Genomic DNA, 16450 nt, shown 5'->3' with positions numbered 1-16450 from the left:
CAGTGAATCCCCACGATATCATGTTCACATCCCCACTATACTGTGTATTTTTAAGCAATGTTCTTTTCTGGGTTTTTACAATCTCAGTTTATTTAGAGTTGCGCGGCTTCAGTGTAGTACCACGTGTCGCAACATTCCGGGGACCCATTCTCACATTAATACTCGTTCCCACAGAGCAGAGAGAATAAATGCCTGTGAGTATTGTTGTATGCTCTGTTTTCATGTGTTGCTGCTTCATGTGTGTTCAAGTACTGCAGCAGTTGTTTGAAGGTTTATATTTAACTATAGACCTATCTCAAACCTCCCCTTTATAGCCAAGATTGTCGTGAAAGTGTTTCTTAATGAACTCAGCAATTCCTTGAACGTCAAATGGACATCTAATCAGGTTTCTGAACGCAGCACAGTACAGAATAAGAATCCGAATCAACATTGTACATTTTAAAAAATTTAGTCAGCTTTCTTTTAATTCTGTACTTTGTTTTTAAAAGTCTTTTACTTTGTTTTAAATGCTTTTGACTTTTTAATCATGTAAAGCACTTTGAGTTACCTTGTGTGTGAAATGCGATATATAAATAAAGCAGGCTTGCCTATATTTACATCACATTTATACTAATTTCCGTAGCCCGTCTATGGCACTTCTCATTATATGTTAGCATTAAGCTAACAGACATATGGAGACGAAAGTATATGCTTTGATTGAACATTTTAGCGTTTAAAGGTCCCATGGCAATCCACTGCTTTATGCATAAAATATGTCAAAATGACCTGTTTTTTTTTTTGTTAAATAAAAATAAAAAATGCTCATCCAATAATTACTGTGTAAACGAAAACAATAGTCAAAATTGCCGCAAATGAACAACTGCTACCTCTTTTCCAGAAGCCGTTGGCTGGCCAGCAGTGGTGTGGGTGGTCACATCGTCACAATCCTGCACGCCTTTCGTCCTTACTGATCTGTTTTTATTGCTTTTGTTCATCTCATTTCTTTTAACGTGTATGTGTAATTTAACTTGCTCGTGACCCAGCGATGTGGTTTGCGAGAACTTTTATCCACTTGATTATATCTTTGAGCGTCGTAACGCTATTGCCGCGTCACCACCTGTCATGACGTGGAGAGGTACTCCCAGCCGGCTGCCGCAAATCTCCCTATGGACATCGATCGCCGGTCAGATAAAGCTGAGGTCCGGAGACGTGAAACGAAAACTATGATCGAGATGGGAAAAGAGGAAGTAGAGTCTTTCATGTCTGCGAAACGACACCCTCCCCCCCTTTTGCCGCACAAACAGTATGTTGTACTTTATCACATTTATTCCACCATGAAAAAAATAGATTAAAGTTGGAAGAAGCAGGTTGCGGATTTATTAGACACTACGTTGATGTAAATTCACCCGATAGGGGGACACGGGGACAGTTCGACTCGGCACAGCCTACGTCATGTCGAAGCAACGGACCGCTTTGTTGTAATGCAGAATTCCAGCAGTAGGGGGCACCAAAATCGCAGATGATAGCTTTAAGTTTGACATCTATGTGGTTTGTCGATTTTATGCAATAGCCAATTCGAGGCAAAAGCCAGAAAAACAGGCCGATCAGTTTCCGGCGTCAGTGTTGACGTAGTTATGCTAGTTATTATTCTTAGTGCCCGCCCACTTGCTCATGGTTGATACCACCCACTCAATTCAACTTTGGAAAATGGCTGAACGACAGCATGCGTGTCTTATGTAAAGCTAAAACTTGTACTTTGCATCATCTGCCAACCTCAGAGGAGTTGAGGAACAAATGGCTTTAATTTATTTTGGGAGAAATTCCTAAGCATTTCAGAATCAGAATTTTGCTGTGTTCGGCAAATATCGGGGTTGACGATTTCGTCAACATTAGGGAGTAAAGCAAAACCTGGAGTTGTACAATCACGCAGGTTACCCCCCTCTCCACCAGCTGTAAGCACTTTTATCTACACAACGAAATCGTATTCTAAAATTAATATTTAACTACATTATTTCACCAGCACATTTGGACAACGCTAGCATGAACAGTCAATGTAGCATCTGCAGCTAGAACTAACTATCGGTATGTCGTCAGATTTAGGCTATATTTCGGCGGCTATCATGATTGATATTGCGACAACGCATGATCGGTACTCATCTCTCTCACGACGGTCTAGCATAACTGTCTTCCATGTTGAAATTAGGAAGATCAGCGATCCAATCAGAGCAAAGATAATTTAAATATCAAATATTAATGAGAAATCCAATTGTCTCATCTGCCAGATGTTTTGGGCCGGCTAGTATCCTGGGCATTTCCAATAATTTTGCAAACCAAATAAAAGTACAAGAGACAAAGATGATAAAAACAAACAACAACAACAACAAAAATAGTTGTGGCATGGAACCTTTAAATACACAACATATACTGCTAATGTATAAAATGCATTCCCATATAATCTTTCCAAATCGTCACCTATTTTTTATTTTTTTTCACCCATTGCCGGTGGGTCTGGAATGTATTCCCCAGAATAAACGGGGTTCATTGTACTATTAAAATAAGTTGTGGATCTGACCTCTGGAGGGTGCCAGGTCATCGTCATAGAAGAGATCGGACAGCAAATGGCTCATTTGGGCTGAGCTGCATTGCATGGACCCATTCTCGCAGTAGCTGGAAATAAAAACATGCAAAAAGTAGCCCTTAGTACATTTACACAAAAGCAATGTTGTATTGCATTTTTAAAGGAAATTCGAACCTATTTTAAAACTGTTTTTGTGACAACTCTTAGAATTAACACATTTAGTGTGCTCAAGCACGTTTTTGGATTGCATGCCTGCCAGTGCGGTGTTTTCTGATGCTAAAATAATTGAGACCCCCACACAAACCCCCAAATTGTAGACCTATCCCTACAGACTGCACAAACAATTCTCAAAGACCAATGCACCAAGAGAACAACAAGTCAACCATTTTTGCAACCTTTTTGGGCAAATTCCAGGGCTCGTACGTTAGCAAACTGTGACCAGGAAATTAGCCCAAATGAGCCCCAATTTGAACCAGCTATGCTTGACAGATGGGTGATGCTAAATTGCTAGGCTTTTTTGCCGATGCCATCCAAAGTGGATGGAGCATGGCATCAAAGTGTGGTGATAAGCCACATGAAAAAAGGGGGTGCGAGGGCCAGTTTATCGCTGCTTGCAGCTTCAATTGTACAGGGGGTCCTCGTTTTACGACGGAGTCGAATTTGTATGCAGGTCGGAATGCGTTTGTTACTAACCTACTCTAATGCAGAAGTTATAATTACAGTAAATATTTTGCATTAAGTATAGACACTCCTCAGCCATACACTGCATGTACAACAAATGAAAAAAAGTAAATACGGCAGTAACTGCGTGTGTCTTCTTGTGCCCCGTGACCACGTATTCTCACGCTACAGCGCAACCTACTTCATTGTGCACCGTTCATAACCTCAAAAACACGTAAGTCAGGACCGTGGAAATCCGAGGACACCCTATAGTTGTAGTTTGCAGTGATGTAGAACTAAACTCAATCATACAGAGAGGTGACATGATCAAGACTGTTATTATATTTTTTTTAAAGGCAGCATTTTTGACACAACTATTATCATCTGATGTCATTCCATCAGTGTTTTCCTAACCATTAATGTTTCGTGACAGTCAGGTGTGCTACAGGATATTGTCTCATTTCACTTAATTGGTCTCAGAATTATTATTAGTTTACGATAAATAATGTATCTTTGTTCACCTATCTACTATGTGAGTGACGTTTGATGGCAAGCAGAACAAATAATTCCACTAGATGGCAGAATGTAAAATTTACCTGTGTACCCTCCTGTTCCTTTTCATAAAACAGAAAATTGTATGTCATGGGTTCCTGCTAGTATATCACCTTTGTGCTTAAAGACATCCACATTTTCACACCATTATCTCATTACGTACTTTTTTTGTGACGTTTTTGTTTGGTGGTGCGCAACGTGTTTTTCTAATGTAAAATAAGTGCCTGGCTGAATAAAGGTTCATTAGATAACAGTGTGTCCAGTAAGTGTATTTGCACGTTACCCCCACAGACCAGATGCTGCTGTGATCGGCATAGACGTCACTGGGCTGGTACAGCTGTCCGTCATGCAGGCATGTGCAGTGGTCTGACATCACACACTCTCCGGAGTCGCTCAGGTACTTTCCAGCGGGGCAAAAACAACCCTCCTCGCACACCCTCTCCACTCCGCATCTGGCCTCTGCTCCAGACAAGGACTGGCAGCTGCGGTCACACAGGCTCCCGCAAGCCTCGTACACCTGGCCTTTGGTGCACTCCATCTCTTAAGGATTGAAATCACTGGTTCGTTGGGTGTTTCCTTCAGATAATGAATTACTCCGCCGACAAAAAAGTTAGGGATATTTGGTTTTCGGGTGAAATTTCAGAATAAACGTAAAAGAAACTAACATTTACAGGTAAGATTAATTTTGCTCTTTTTTGCCACAACGTGCTGCTATTCTCCAACAAAGAGCTGAACAGCAAAATTCACAACAGCTGCTTGAGCCATGACTCTGCCAAATGCCAACATATTCCCATTTTTAATTAGAATTGGTATGTAAACAGTCCTCTTCATCATGCTGTTCATATTTTGGCATCATGAGACCAAGACGACATCTTACAATTGACCGGGACAGACCACGAATAGTGAAAATCTATGGATAGTTGACACCCATTTCAATTGCATTGGAATTAGGAAAAAAAAATGTAAACCCAAAACATTCTTGAATATGTAAGGAAAAAGTTATAATAATAAATTTTGGGGTTGGTCCCCTCCCCAAAAAAACAAAATAAAAAAAGAAAAAGTAAAATAAATACATTGAGGGAAAAAAAGCGCAACTCGGTGAATCCGCAGGTGCCGAAATGCGAGGATGCGGGGGTGCGCTGTATCCCTAACTTTTTGTGAGTCGTGTAAATACAAGTGAGGAGTCTTTTTACCGCAGAGCGACGGAGAGCGCCAGTGGAGCAGCACCCCTTTGGCAGTGCAAGCAGCTGCATAGGAGGCCAGAGCGGAGCAGAGGCACTCCTCGCCATCAACACACGAACATACGTCATGACGACAGAACCGTTGGAAAGGAGCCGGATTGACCAGGAAGTGGCATGGGCTGAACACATCGGACATTATCATGGAGCAGCCTTCCTCTGCAAAACGAACTGAAGAAAAAGATCAGGGCAGATTGGAGATTGCAGTCAACCTTTGCCAATTTGCGATTTTTTTCTTTGACACCTGACCTATCCAACGATATTCACTGAAAAATTCACCTATTTGCGGCTTTGGGTGTATTTTTGTACTTTTTCCGTAATGATCTAAGATGCCACAAGATGGCTACTAGGAAAGAAGTTATTGGTGTCAAGGACGTATGTTGAAGCAATATATGTCGATTCAGAGACTATGATCTTTGTATGTTATGTAAGACTAGCCTGCGTTGTTAGCTGTAATAGTAGTAATAGCAATACTGTATAGGCAATTATAAACATTTATTGGGGGTGGGTAGTGATGCCGGTAATGCGTTACTCCCCAAATGTGGTGCAGTGACATCATAAGTACAATAATCTAATGTGTTACTTTTTATATTACAGTATTCTGATTCCAGTTACTTTGATTTATCTGCCAATGGTTACTTTTTGTTTTTTTGTTCACGAGAAGCAGAAGATCTTTGTATGCTTTTGAATAATAATAATATGCAATTTATGCTCAGGCAACAGATACTTATCATTAACAAACTAAAGTGCTTGGGAACATGAGGCAAGTCAATAACCAAGACACTTGATTCAGTCACGGTGCATGTCATAAGTGTAGACCAATTTTTAGCCTTTGTTTTAATAATGACTAATAAAACAGACAAAACACACTATATTCTTAACTATCCATAACTAAAATGCACACAACGAGGGGTGTGTGGCTGAGTCACTACATGTGTGTGTTTTTACCTCTTTTGGGGTTGACGGCACAGGGATCAGTCACGGATTTGTGGGTGGACTTGCAGTCGCCACTAACTCTCCAGGACTGACTGAACGCCAGCGGGCCTGCCTCGACCAGCCCGGATGAGGACAAGAAGTCGTCGCCTTGGTTACCATTGTAGTTACCGCAGAGGCCACAAGTCCGCCCCGCCCAGCGTGGGCTGAGCTGCAAAAGGTGAGTGGCATTTTAAAACTGCCAAGCTTCTCACAAGAATTAACCAAAAAGTGCCACAAGTGACTTAATGCACCTTTAAGAGCACCCGGCCCCTCCCATCCCAGTTAAGACGCAGGTCAGCTCCAAATTTTAGAACCACAGATGACTGGACAGATCTCTGGATATGCAGGTGACCTGGAAATTGAGAAGTGTTGATGTTAAAGGTAGGCATCTTTTTGCATCTTTTTGCACAATGGTTTTTTTGTCAATGTCTTTATGTCCCCAAAGTGTTCTGTAAATTGACTGTCTGTTGTACTAGAGCGGCTCCAACTACCGGAGACAAATTCCTTGTGTGTTTTGGACATACTTGGCAAATAAAGATGATTCTGATTCTGATTCTGATGTCCATTTATTTTAATAACAGAACCATTTGACATCTATAGATTTTTTTTTTTTACTTTTACTTGAGTATTTATGTGAAGAAGAACTTTTACTCTGTTGCAACGATCGACATACCGCTCGCTACTTTAATTAACCATTATTGCGTGCGCGATCTATTTTTAGACTTCGACTTCCAAATTGGGTGCCGTTGCACCAATCCAATGTGATCACTAGTGTCAGTCGACTCCAATTCACCAATCAGACAGCACAAGGAAGTCACATGACCACACACAAACCCTTTGCGGGGCAATCAAAGTGACTCAAAGTGACTGGGAAAAAACAGTTGTGCGAGTGTTTATTTTACAGACTCCGAAAAACAACAGCTTTGTCAGGCAGCTCTTAAATTATGACTGCCCAAACCTGGATATTTCAACCCACTTCTAACTTGAGAAAACACCTTGTAGTGAGCTACAGATGTTTCTATTGTTGTTTTGGCAGTGCATCTGGCAACAACCCTACTTTCTGGTCATAAATCACTGTAAAACATGCTTCTTTGGGGATACGTGGCATGCTGTAATCTTAATCTCTCTCTCTCTCTCTCTCTCACACACACACATTCTCACTCTCTGTCTCTCTCTTGCACACATGCTCACACACACCCACACACACATGCACATTCACACACACACAGACACACACACAAAGAGTGTGTACACTTGCTACTGTACACACTCGCACCGGCGCCCACTCCTTCCTCCTTCGCAGTCCCGTCTCACTCACACATCGACGCACACGCCCACGCACACGGAGCTTGCTGTCACAATCACGTGGGACAGAAGTATTTCGCCGTAAATTTCGACTTTAACGGTGAAATCCGACTTACGCGGAAATTCGTGTTACGTCGCCAGCGTAGGAACGGAACTCGTTCGTAAATCGAGGACTTCCTGTATAACGTGTCTCACAAGTCATTCACCACGATAAAAATGACAAGGAAAAACGCTCACCACCGGATGAGCTAACAGTTAGCCTAGCCTCTTGTATGCCTTCTTCTTGGTACTATGACATCATTATGTGTGGGGTCTTGTGCTGGTCTGATCTGGAGTACACTTAAAAACCTGTAAGAACATGCGCCATTTTTTTCCTTATCGTGTGGGGTCTCTCACATGAAAAAAAAACTAATAAAAATCAACAAAGACATTAAAAATTGGTATGTGTGTACCCCGCTTAGGAACCTACATTGTTAGAATCATCTAACTGATTTGACTACTTAGCCTTGACAGAGGCAATTGTCGTATAACACTGAGTACACACTGACGTGTCACAGTCTTCGGGTGGGCTGATCCCGAAAATCAAAAATCAAAATGCCGTACCGTGGTGCATTGGGGTCTGGATGTCCATGCCGTTGACAGAAACCATTCCTCCGTGCTTTAGCTTCACTGTCATGTCCTCCAGAGTGGGGAGACTGAGGGTCACAGAGCGGGTACACACAGCCTCCTGATCGTCTGCGCACTGAAAGACAAAAGCAAGCTCTTTAATAATAAGCTGTCAGACACATACAAAGAGTGACAGAAAGAAAACGCTGAGTTATTTTCCTGCCAAATGTGAGTTCTTACGTAACATGATGTATTTTAGGCTTAGCCATCATTTTTGGAAAGTTATCCCGTTCTGAATCTCCAGGATATGTCGGGATCTTTTGGAGGATTTACCACCAGGATGAGACATCCTGAAGAGTATTCTGTCATAAAGTGAGCCCTCGCTATTTGTGGGGGTGAAGTCCCCGCATTTACCTAGATTAGTAAATTAACTCCTAAATGCTCCAAAATATGATTCCAAAGCACTTTAAAATCATTTTGAACACGTTACACTTAAGTTAAAAATAAATGGCTACCAGATTAAAAATACACTGGAGGGCAAAGACACTGGCGTGTCTGTCACCACTTCACAGCTAATAAAAATACATATTTACCAGGAGCCATTTTATTACGTTTTTGACTCAGTGATACATAGATACTCTCATTTTAAAAATACTGTACATGTATCACTGGCAATGGGCCCAGTGATCTGGACCTTTCTCTGCATCATTTTGAGAAGTTTACCACTCTGCTTTCTCAGGCGACAAGGAACCTTGTTCTCAACTGAAATCTTGATTTACCTCACTCGAACTACACCTCTACTAACATGCTACGAATAGTTGTGTTCTTCGGCATACAGTTTTGGTTACAGACTACAGAAAAATTAATCTGCTTGCGAATAGTCATTCACAAATCGGCAGGGGTTTACTCTACAGCATCGCCACTCCTTTGGCCTGACGTAAACCCAATTTTTTACATGCCGTACGTAGTCTTTCACACGCCTAACACTGTAGGAAAGTAATCATTAAAGTTAATAAATATGAAAGTATTGAGTATGGCAAACACTTCTGAGCCATAAACGTAAAACAATAAAATGAAAAACCAAACGTTGTAAACCAAGGACCCGCTAAATAGGGAACGTTTAGAGGATTTACAACCATAATGAGACATCCCGACGACTGTTTTGCAATATTATGTCCGGTGTGAATTAGAGTGAATGGTTTCTGTCTCTTTTGGTGCCCTGTGATTGACAGGTGACCAATCCAGTGTGTAGTCTGCCATTCACCAAAAGCCAGCTGGACTAGGCTCTAGCTCACCGCTACCATGAAAAGGATAAGCAGTATGGAAGATGAATGGATGGAGGGATGTCTTATTACTTGCTACCATGTGCAGGACAGGACAAGACAGTACAGGTTTCTCAGTGTTAGTATGTACAAAAATATATTACTTTTATGGAATTTGCAAACATCTGTTTGGGCATCCGTTACCTGCACATTTTCAATAATGACAGAAAATTCATGCTCTGTGCAGTCTCGGGCCAGCAGGTACTGACACGGGGCCGTGAAGGTGAAGAACTTGTTGTCAAAGGTCTTGAAGTGGGACTGACCCACCACCAGGCACTCACCTGCAGAGCAGATGAAGCCATATGAGGAAGACTAACCAGAAAACCATCATAAAGTACAAGACACTTTATTAGGCACACTTGCATGATGAGCCCCAATAAAAGAGCTGGATGACTGATAGACGTTTCTAATAATTTAGAAATCTTTAATTTTGAAATAATTTAGAAATCAATTTAATTTAATAATCAAGTGCACCTGATCATGAGGCTCTACAAAGCTGGATTGACTTTGCAGGTCCAAATACTCAATTCTAATTTCATGTCTATATCCAATTGTTTGGCTATTTCTATAAATAGTCAAGTGTACGGTGGCCTGGAAATACAAAATAATATAACAAATTGTGAAGCACTTACATTTCAGAAAATAAATTAACAAAAGCCAAAACACTTTTACATTTTAGAAAACAAATGAACAAAAACCGAAACACTTTTACATTTCAGAAAACAGCGTAGCCTAACCTTCCCACGATGCAGGAGCCAATCATGTTGAAGGGGGGCGGGTCTTGCCGAGTAAGGGCGTGGAATTTCTAAGAATGTCTGTGAAATGGGCTGTTCCCTTGTGTGTCATCTTTTGTAATTTGTTGTGTCTTTTGTAAAAGTGTTTCAGTTTTTGTTCATTTGTTTTCTGAAAAATGTTTCGCCTTTTGTTAATTTGTCTTCTGAAATGTAAACGTGTTTCACAATTTTTTATTTTGTTATGCACTTCCAGGCCACCGTACAAGTGACACATATCATGGTTACATCATGTTTACTGTAGTTGACTGAGGCTGACTATTCCCCCCTTTGATTTAAATGAGGGTAACATCCATTCACATGACTTCACTGGCCAGTAGGGAATTACTTTGCTTATTTAATGTTGGACACAACTCTGATGCACTATATTTATGAAACATTTACTGTCTATAATAATAATAAAAATAATAGATTGGATTTATACACCCCTTTTCAGAAAATAAATACCACCTACAAAAATATAATAAATAAATGTGAATAGGGATAGGTAAGGACACATGGGGGGGGGGGGGGGGGGGGGGGAAATGTAATCATAAGGGAGTGAAAGCAGTATTGAATAATGTGGTTTTTCAGCAATTTTCTGAAGTTGTTGAGTGAGGAGGCATGGCTGATGGTTTGAGGGAGCGCATTCCAGAGATTAGGGGTAGCAACGGAGAAGACCTTGTCTCCCCAGGTTTTGTACTTGGTCTGGTTGGGGGAAGACAGGAGGTTGGCATCAACGGAACGGAGGGTGCGGGTGGGGGTGTGGTAGTGGGGGAGTTCAGTCAGGTAGGGCGGGGTCAGATTATGGATGGCTTTGAAGGTTGTGATTTGAAGTTTGAAATTGATTGTCTGGGGGATGGGGAGCCAGCGGAGTGGTGTGATGTGATCACGTACCGGGGAGTCGGTGAGGAGGCGGGCAGCAGAGTTTTGGATGCGCTGTAGTTTGTTGAGTGTTTTTGACGGTAATCCAAAGAGTAGACTGTTGCTGCAAACTAGGCGGCAGGTAATGACGGCATGGATGATACACCTACTGTATATACCTTTAATGTAGATTACAGTATTTAATGTTTACAAACCTCTAATGTAGCATATTTAGGCCAAATTGAATGTCTACACCATATACTTCTAATCCACCTTAGCATATTTAGACCATATTAAATTGTTTATGCTTTCTCTGTAGTTTAGATTTACAATGGTTGTTTATTAAAATGTGTTTATTTTTGTTGTTTGTGCAGACATGGTTGTGTATATATCACCCATCGGTGTATTTCAATGGCATCAAGCTGCCATTGACGAGGTATATTTGATCTGTATATTTACGCCATCAGATTTTTATACACATTTTGAAGGGGCCTGATTCCAACCTAATGATATATAAGATAGTTACACTGCCATGACACATCCAAATGGTGCCATTTAAGAGTAAAACATTTTGAAATGTTTCCCTTCAACCATGCAGTGTAAATCCAACCAATACGAATATCGTTCATGTCTCTCACCGGGGCAACCTTCATTGGTGCATTCCCACGAGCCGTGTCGACACACACTGTGGGGGGGAAAAAAACAACAACACAATATGTGGCTATTATTTCACACATTCTACAGTCATGTGCGTCAACTCACCAGGTGTTGCAATCCTGAGACATGGTGGAGCCAGGAGGAAAGTGTCGCCCAATGTGCATGCAGGAACACTGAGACATCTCCACGCAGCGGTTACCGTCCAACACTTTACCCGCTGAAAAGCACACACACATTCACACAAAGTATGACTAAAAGCTGAAGGGGTTGGAAACCGGTAGCTGGGGTGCTGGGGGGCTGGGGGGTGGGAGTGGAGGTTACCAGGGCATATGCATCCATCCACACACTCTTCTTTGCAGACCTCCTGGATGTTGAGACTATGGCAGGTTGTGGAACAGGACTTGGTGCATTCGCTGTAGTGCATTCCAATAGGACATTTGGGAACTGTTCTCACACACACACACGCACACGCACAAGCACAAAGTTATTTTCAGTGGTAAGAAGTAACAGAGTATATACTTTGTTACTCATGTACATTTTTCAGGTATCTGTACTTTCCTTGAGTATGTAGTTATTATACAGCTTTTTACTTTAACTCCCCACATTTGAAAACAGATATATTTACTTTGAACTCTCAACTTTGTCAAAACAGGCTTCTTACCTTTTTTTTTTAAAACCTCTGCTGATGACCACACGATGTTAAAAAAGACCTGAATAGGCACCATGGAGGAATGTGAACCAGGGAGCATTTACGACACTGACACAACAGACTCACAGAAGCAAGATATTCCCCATCCTTGGCCTTATTTTGAAGAGACTTTGACGAAGTCGACTACAAAAATGATTTGTGGCAAATGTGTTGTCTTGTGTTAGCCTAAAAACCACCAGCATATTTCTACTTGAGTACTAAGTAGTGTAAGTACTTTTGCAATCCTTTGCTTATTTTGTATAATTTGATGACATTTTGCCAACTTACAGCATTCACTCTCCTGCAGCCACCCGTGTAAAAGCATCCCGTGGGCGTGACACGTGCGGGCGTATTCGAGAAGGACTGGACAGTAGCAATCTTCGCTGTCGCCCTTGCCGCAGTGGCACACCTCCTCCTGGCACAGGGACAGGAAGGCCTCGGGTGATACCAAGTGGGCGCAGTGCAAGAACACGGCAGATGTTTGCAACACGCTGCAGCCGGACAGAATCTACAAGAAGAAGATATATTATCAGTCCTTACAACTTCTTATTACCTCTGCCTAGAGCTGCAAAGTTCTAGGAATTGCAATGTTGCAACACCCTAGCTCCACACTGAGTCGTCATTGTGACTACTGTAATACACGTAGTTTGTGTTGGCCCCGTTGCAAAGGGGGCCGGGCTGACCAGTGGCTCACTCGCATGGGACAGGATTGCTCCCCTCAAAATAAAAGAATTTCAACTACATTAGAAAAGGGTGAACGTGTGCTGTAATTGCTGATACTTGGGCTATGTTGATTAGACCATGTCACAAATATGTTATTCAGGCACCTGTTTTAAATGTTGAAAAAATAACATATTTCTTCGTTAATGAAAGTATTTGATTGAAACACTATTTAAAGAAAATCCTATTTTCCTAGTATGTAGCCTACCTCAGTAGGTAAAAACAGCAAGAGGTTGTGCTTTGATTTTGTTTGTCTGTGCATCATTCTTGATTCTCAGTCCAGGATGTTAAGGTTTTTCAAAGCGTGTGCGTGCATGCCTGTGTGTGTGTGGGATGACTGACCTCTGAAGTGTCTTTGGAGCTGTTGCAGGACAGACTGGGAGTAGAGATGCGTCTGCAGGCTTGTCCTGCCCCTTTCACCGCCCATGAATTAGCAAAGTCATAGCTATCCTCTGTGAGGAATCCTGAAATGACGCACAGCACATAAAGGCATTGACAGCTTGTTTATTCATCTCACGCTACTGATGCTCTTTGTTTTTTTAGATCTTTTCCTTAACCCGTTATCTTTTCCTGTATGGAATCGCTTCTCTTCCTGTTTCTAAGACCTGATGACTCAAACCATTTCCGAAATTCCCATGAAATATCAATAGCCTTTCATTCCGTTCTAAAGCGAGCTACACACATACCGACAATCTGGCCCGATTTGAGCATGTTCCCTCCCTTGCGATCAAAATCAGCAAAGGTGCGACTGTCAAATGTTTCAGAAAGGTTATTGTGAGGGATTATCCTGTTGTGTGACGGATTATTCCTCCCCAATCTGCACGGAAAACAGTCAAAGCTGACAAACGGAAAACGTTAAACCTGTTCAATATTTACTATCGTAAATCCTTATGCAGCATTCTGCATGCCGTGTGACAGCATGCTGCCTCTTTCTGGTCAATCTTGGTGCTACGACAGACATCTGGTTTGGGGGGGAGACATGATTGTCAGGTGGAGATATATGTGTGGTGTGCTGCGTTGGTCATCTCGAGTTTAGCACACCCTTTAAGAGCACTAAGGAGACACCTGTTATTTCCTCGTCATGTGTGGGGTCTCTCACATTTTAAAAATCAGTTAAGATGTTAAAAATCAGTACGTGTGTGGCTCACTTAACACTGAATTTACTTCCATACAAGCTACCATACACATACCTTCTTGAGCAGTGAATTCATCAGCCGTTGCCGCATTGAAGTTACCGCAGAGGCCGCAGGTGTGGTTGGCGTGGTGTTTGTTGAGTGTCAGTGCGACGTTGGCCGCATTGTCGATGGTCACCGTGAAGCCAAACTCCTCGCTCCACAGCTTGTAGAATCCCAGCTCCTGGCCGGCAAACACGGCGTGCGATGCGTACGGCAGATTAAGTCTGCAAGGTGACACGCAACAAACCAGTATAATAGTCTGTGAATGAGTGCTCCTGGATTGCAAAAAAAATGTTTTAAGTATTGGAACACACATCATCTATTAATTAATCAATATTGGATTGGGATTGGAATACTGTGCTTCCAATTTTGTGGGGACATTTGGGGAAGGCACCCTTTTTTTTTTTGTTCCCAATGAGCACAGATTACAAATTTATAAAGGCCTGCTTTGATGAATTTGGGGTGAGAGAACTTGACAGGAGCGCTGACCTCAACCCCACCAAAGACCTTTTGGGATTAAAAATAGGGGTGTCCCAATCCGATATTTTATATTGCGCCCCCCCCCCCCCCCCCAAAAAAAAAAAAAAAAAAAAAATCACCAAGTATATAAAAATAAGCTCAAAAATAGTGAAAATAAAGCCGATTTACCAGCTGTCACACACTGCGGGTGTGTCTGCTGAATGATCTTAAAACACACCCTGCTAAAATTCATCAGCCACTCAAATACGAGTTGCACAATATATACTCAATTGTCTGAGCTACAGGCTGAATGAATAATGTTTGCCACTTTGTTTAATAAACAGTTAACTTTCCCTTAAGTGTCTCTTTTATGTGAACCCACACACGACACAAAATCAAATGAGGTGGCGACTTATTGGATGACGCTGACGCCGGTTGGCGGGCTAGCGAGCTAGCGAGCGCTGGATAGCCACTGATGGCCAACTCATGCCAGAAAGGCCAAGTGCGTACTTGGGCTTGGTTTTAGCCACGCCCCATAAATCTGGACAACTGAAATGGTGAAAGAGTTTAAGATTATATCTCAAAATTCAGTCCTAATTGTACTGAGTCTTTGCACATTTTTAAAACTTATCTCCAAACATGTAATGTATTTAGAAACAAATAAGTGAAATCACTCTCCAGGGTCTTTATTATTTAATTTTTTTTTACAGTACTTTCTTCGGTTTCTCTGTGACGTCGAGTTTTACCTAGTTTCTTCCTGAGAGAGTCTTCCGTCGACAGACAGATGCAGCTCAAAGATGTCCTCGAGAAACAGCGTGACTCCGGTTCTTTTGCCCCCGACAAAATCACCTGAAGGTCAATCCACAGTGCACATTGTTTTACTTCTGCCGCACCAAAACGAAGCACTGACACAAACCAGTGTCTTCACAATCCATTTGATTGACACTGTCAAAGTGGTACTCATTAGACAATAAATGTATGGGTTTTTTAAAATCTGTGTTTGCAGCAATGTACTGCTTCTAATATTTAGCTTCTCAATTGACTAAACATGTAATCAAATTATTAAGTTTTTGATACAGCTCTTGTATTGGCTCTAGGCTCTATGGCGGGGGTAGGCATACCTTTGTGCTCAATGGTCACATTTGATTTTTTAAATGGACAGATGGGCCAGGTCATTTGTAGATGAGGTATATAAAAAAAAAAGTGCATGTGTATAAAATGTGCATGTAAAATACTTCATTTTATTGATATAATTGTTTATTTGCTAATAAAATAATTCATTCTCATTGTTATCCGTGTTATTTAGGATTAATTAGGTAAGAAATAATTTAAAAAATTGTTTAATACAATAAATAAAAAGCATCATACTATGTCCACCAATGCTCGACAATGTTTCTTTGTTGGGCTCACCCAGCAGAGTGAAGGAGCGATGTCTGCAATCCCCTGCCAAGAGGTAGCTGCAGTCGCCAGGAAACTGGTACAAAACCCCGTCGAAGGTGTGGATGTGGTGTCGACCAAAGAGGCTGCATCTCCCCGTCATACCTGCCACGCATGCTTCACACACACACACACACACACACACACACCAATATTTTCAACATCTTTATGAGCACCACGCGTTACACAACCCTCCTGTTATCTTGCAAAACTACCCATTTTAGAGTTTAACAACACACAAAAAAAGTGATTTGTATGAATTGTCTTTTGCTTGGCTTAATACTTACAATTAAGGCCTTGTGTGGGGCCTCAACATTGCTGGAAAATTCACAGATTTTTGCAAGCATCTGTATCCTGGTGACAGTGTATGTATTTTAGGGATCGCCTACTCGACCCCCGTAAAACTCCCTCAGCAGCGAACCCACTAGAAAGTTTGGAAAAACTTGGCCCCTGACACTGGTTTCA

The 16450-nt window shown here is 41.6% G+C and overlaps 1 protein-coding gene across 2 annotated transcripts in view; it reads right to left on the bottom strand.

Annotated features, from left to right (window-relative positions):
* The window catches only part of vwf (von Willebrand factor), a 45444-nt gene that overhangs the window by 22210 nt on the left and 6784 nt on the right, over positions 1–16450 (bottom strand). For both annotated transcript variants that reach the window (XM_061678262.1, XM_061678263.1), the window contains 15 exons: positions 15959–16102; positions 15295–15397; positions 14105–14313; positions 13257–13378; positions 12483–12702; positions 11828–11950; positions 11612–11723; positions 11488–11534; positions 9360–9496; positions 7891–8029; positions 6234–6334; positions 5956–6151; positions 4963–5178; positions 4063–4309; positions 2552–2646 (listed from right to left, as the gene is read on the bottom strand). In XM_061678262.1, the coding sequence (XP_061534246.1) occupies positions 2552–2646; positions 4063–4309; positions 4963–5178; positions 5956–6151; positions 6234–6334; positions 7891–8029; positions 9360–9496; positions 11488–11534; positions 11612–11723; positions 11828–11950; positions 12483–12702; positions 13257–13378; positions 14105–14313; positions 15295–15397; positions 15959–16102 (2211 nt within the window). The remainder of the gene's footprint in view (positions 1–2551; positions 2647–4062; positions 4310–4962; positions 5179–5955; positions 6152–6233; positions 6335–7890; positions 8030–9359; positions 9497–11487; positions 11535–11611; positions 11724–11827; positions 11951–12482; positions 12703–13256; positions 13379–14104; positions 14314–15294; positions 15398–15958; positions 16103–16450) is intronic.

Source organism: Phycodurus eques, chromosome 5 (genome assembly GCF_024500275.1).
Source record: "Phycodurus eques isolate BA_2022a chromosome 5, UOR_Pequ_1.1, whole genome shotgun sequence".
Classification (NCBI taxonomy): domain Eukaryota; kingdom Metazoa; phylum Chordata; class Actinopteri; order Syngnathiformes; family Syngnathidae; genus Phycodurus; species Phycodurus eques.
The sequence above is the reverse complement of the archived record's forward strand: the minus strand, read 5'-3'. Positions and strand labels throughout refer to the sequence as shown.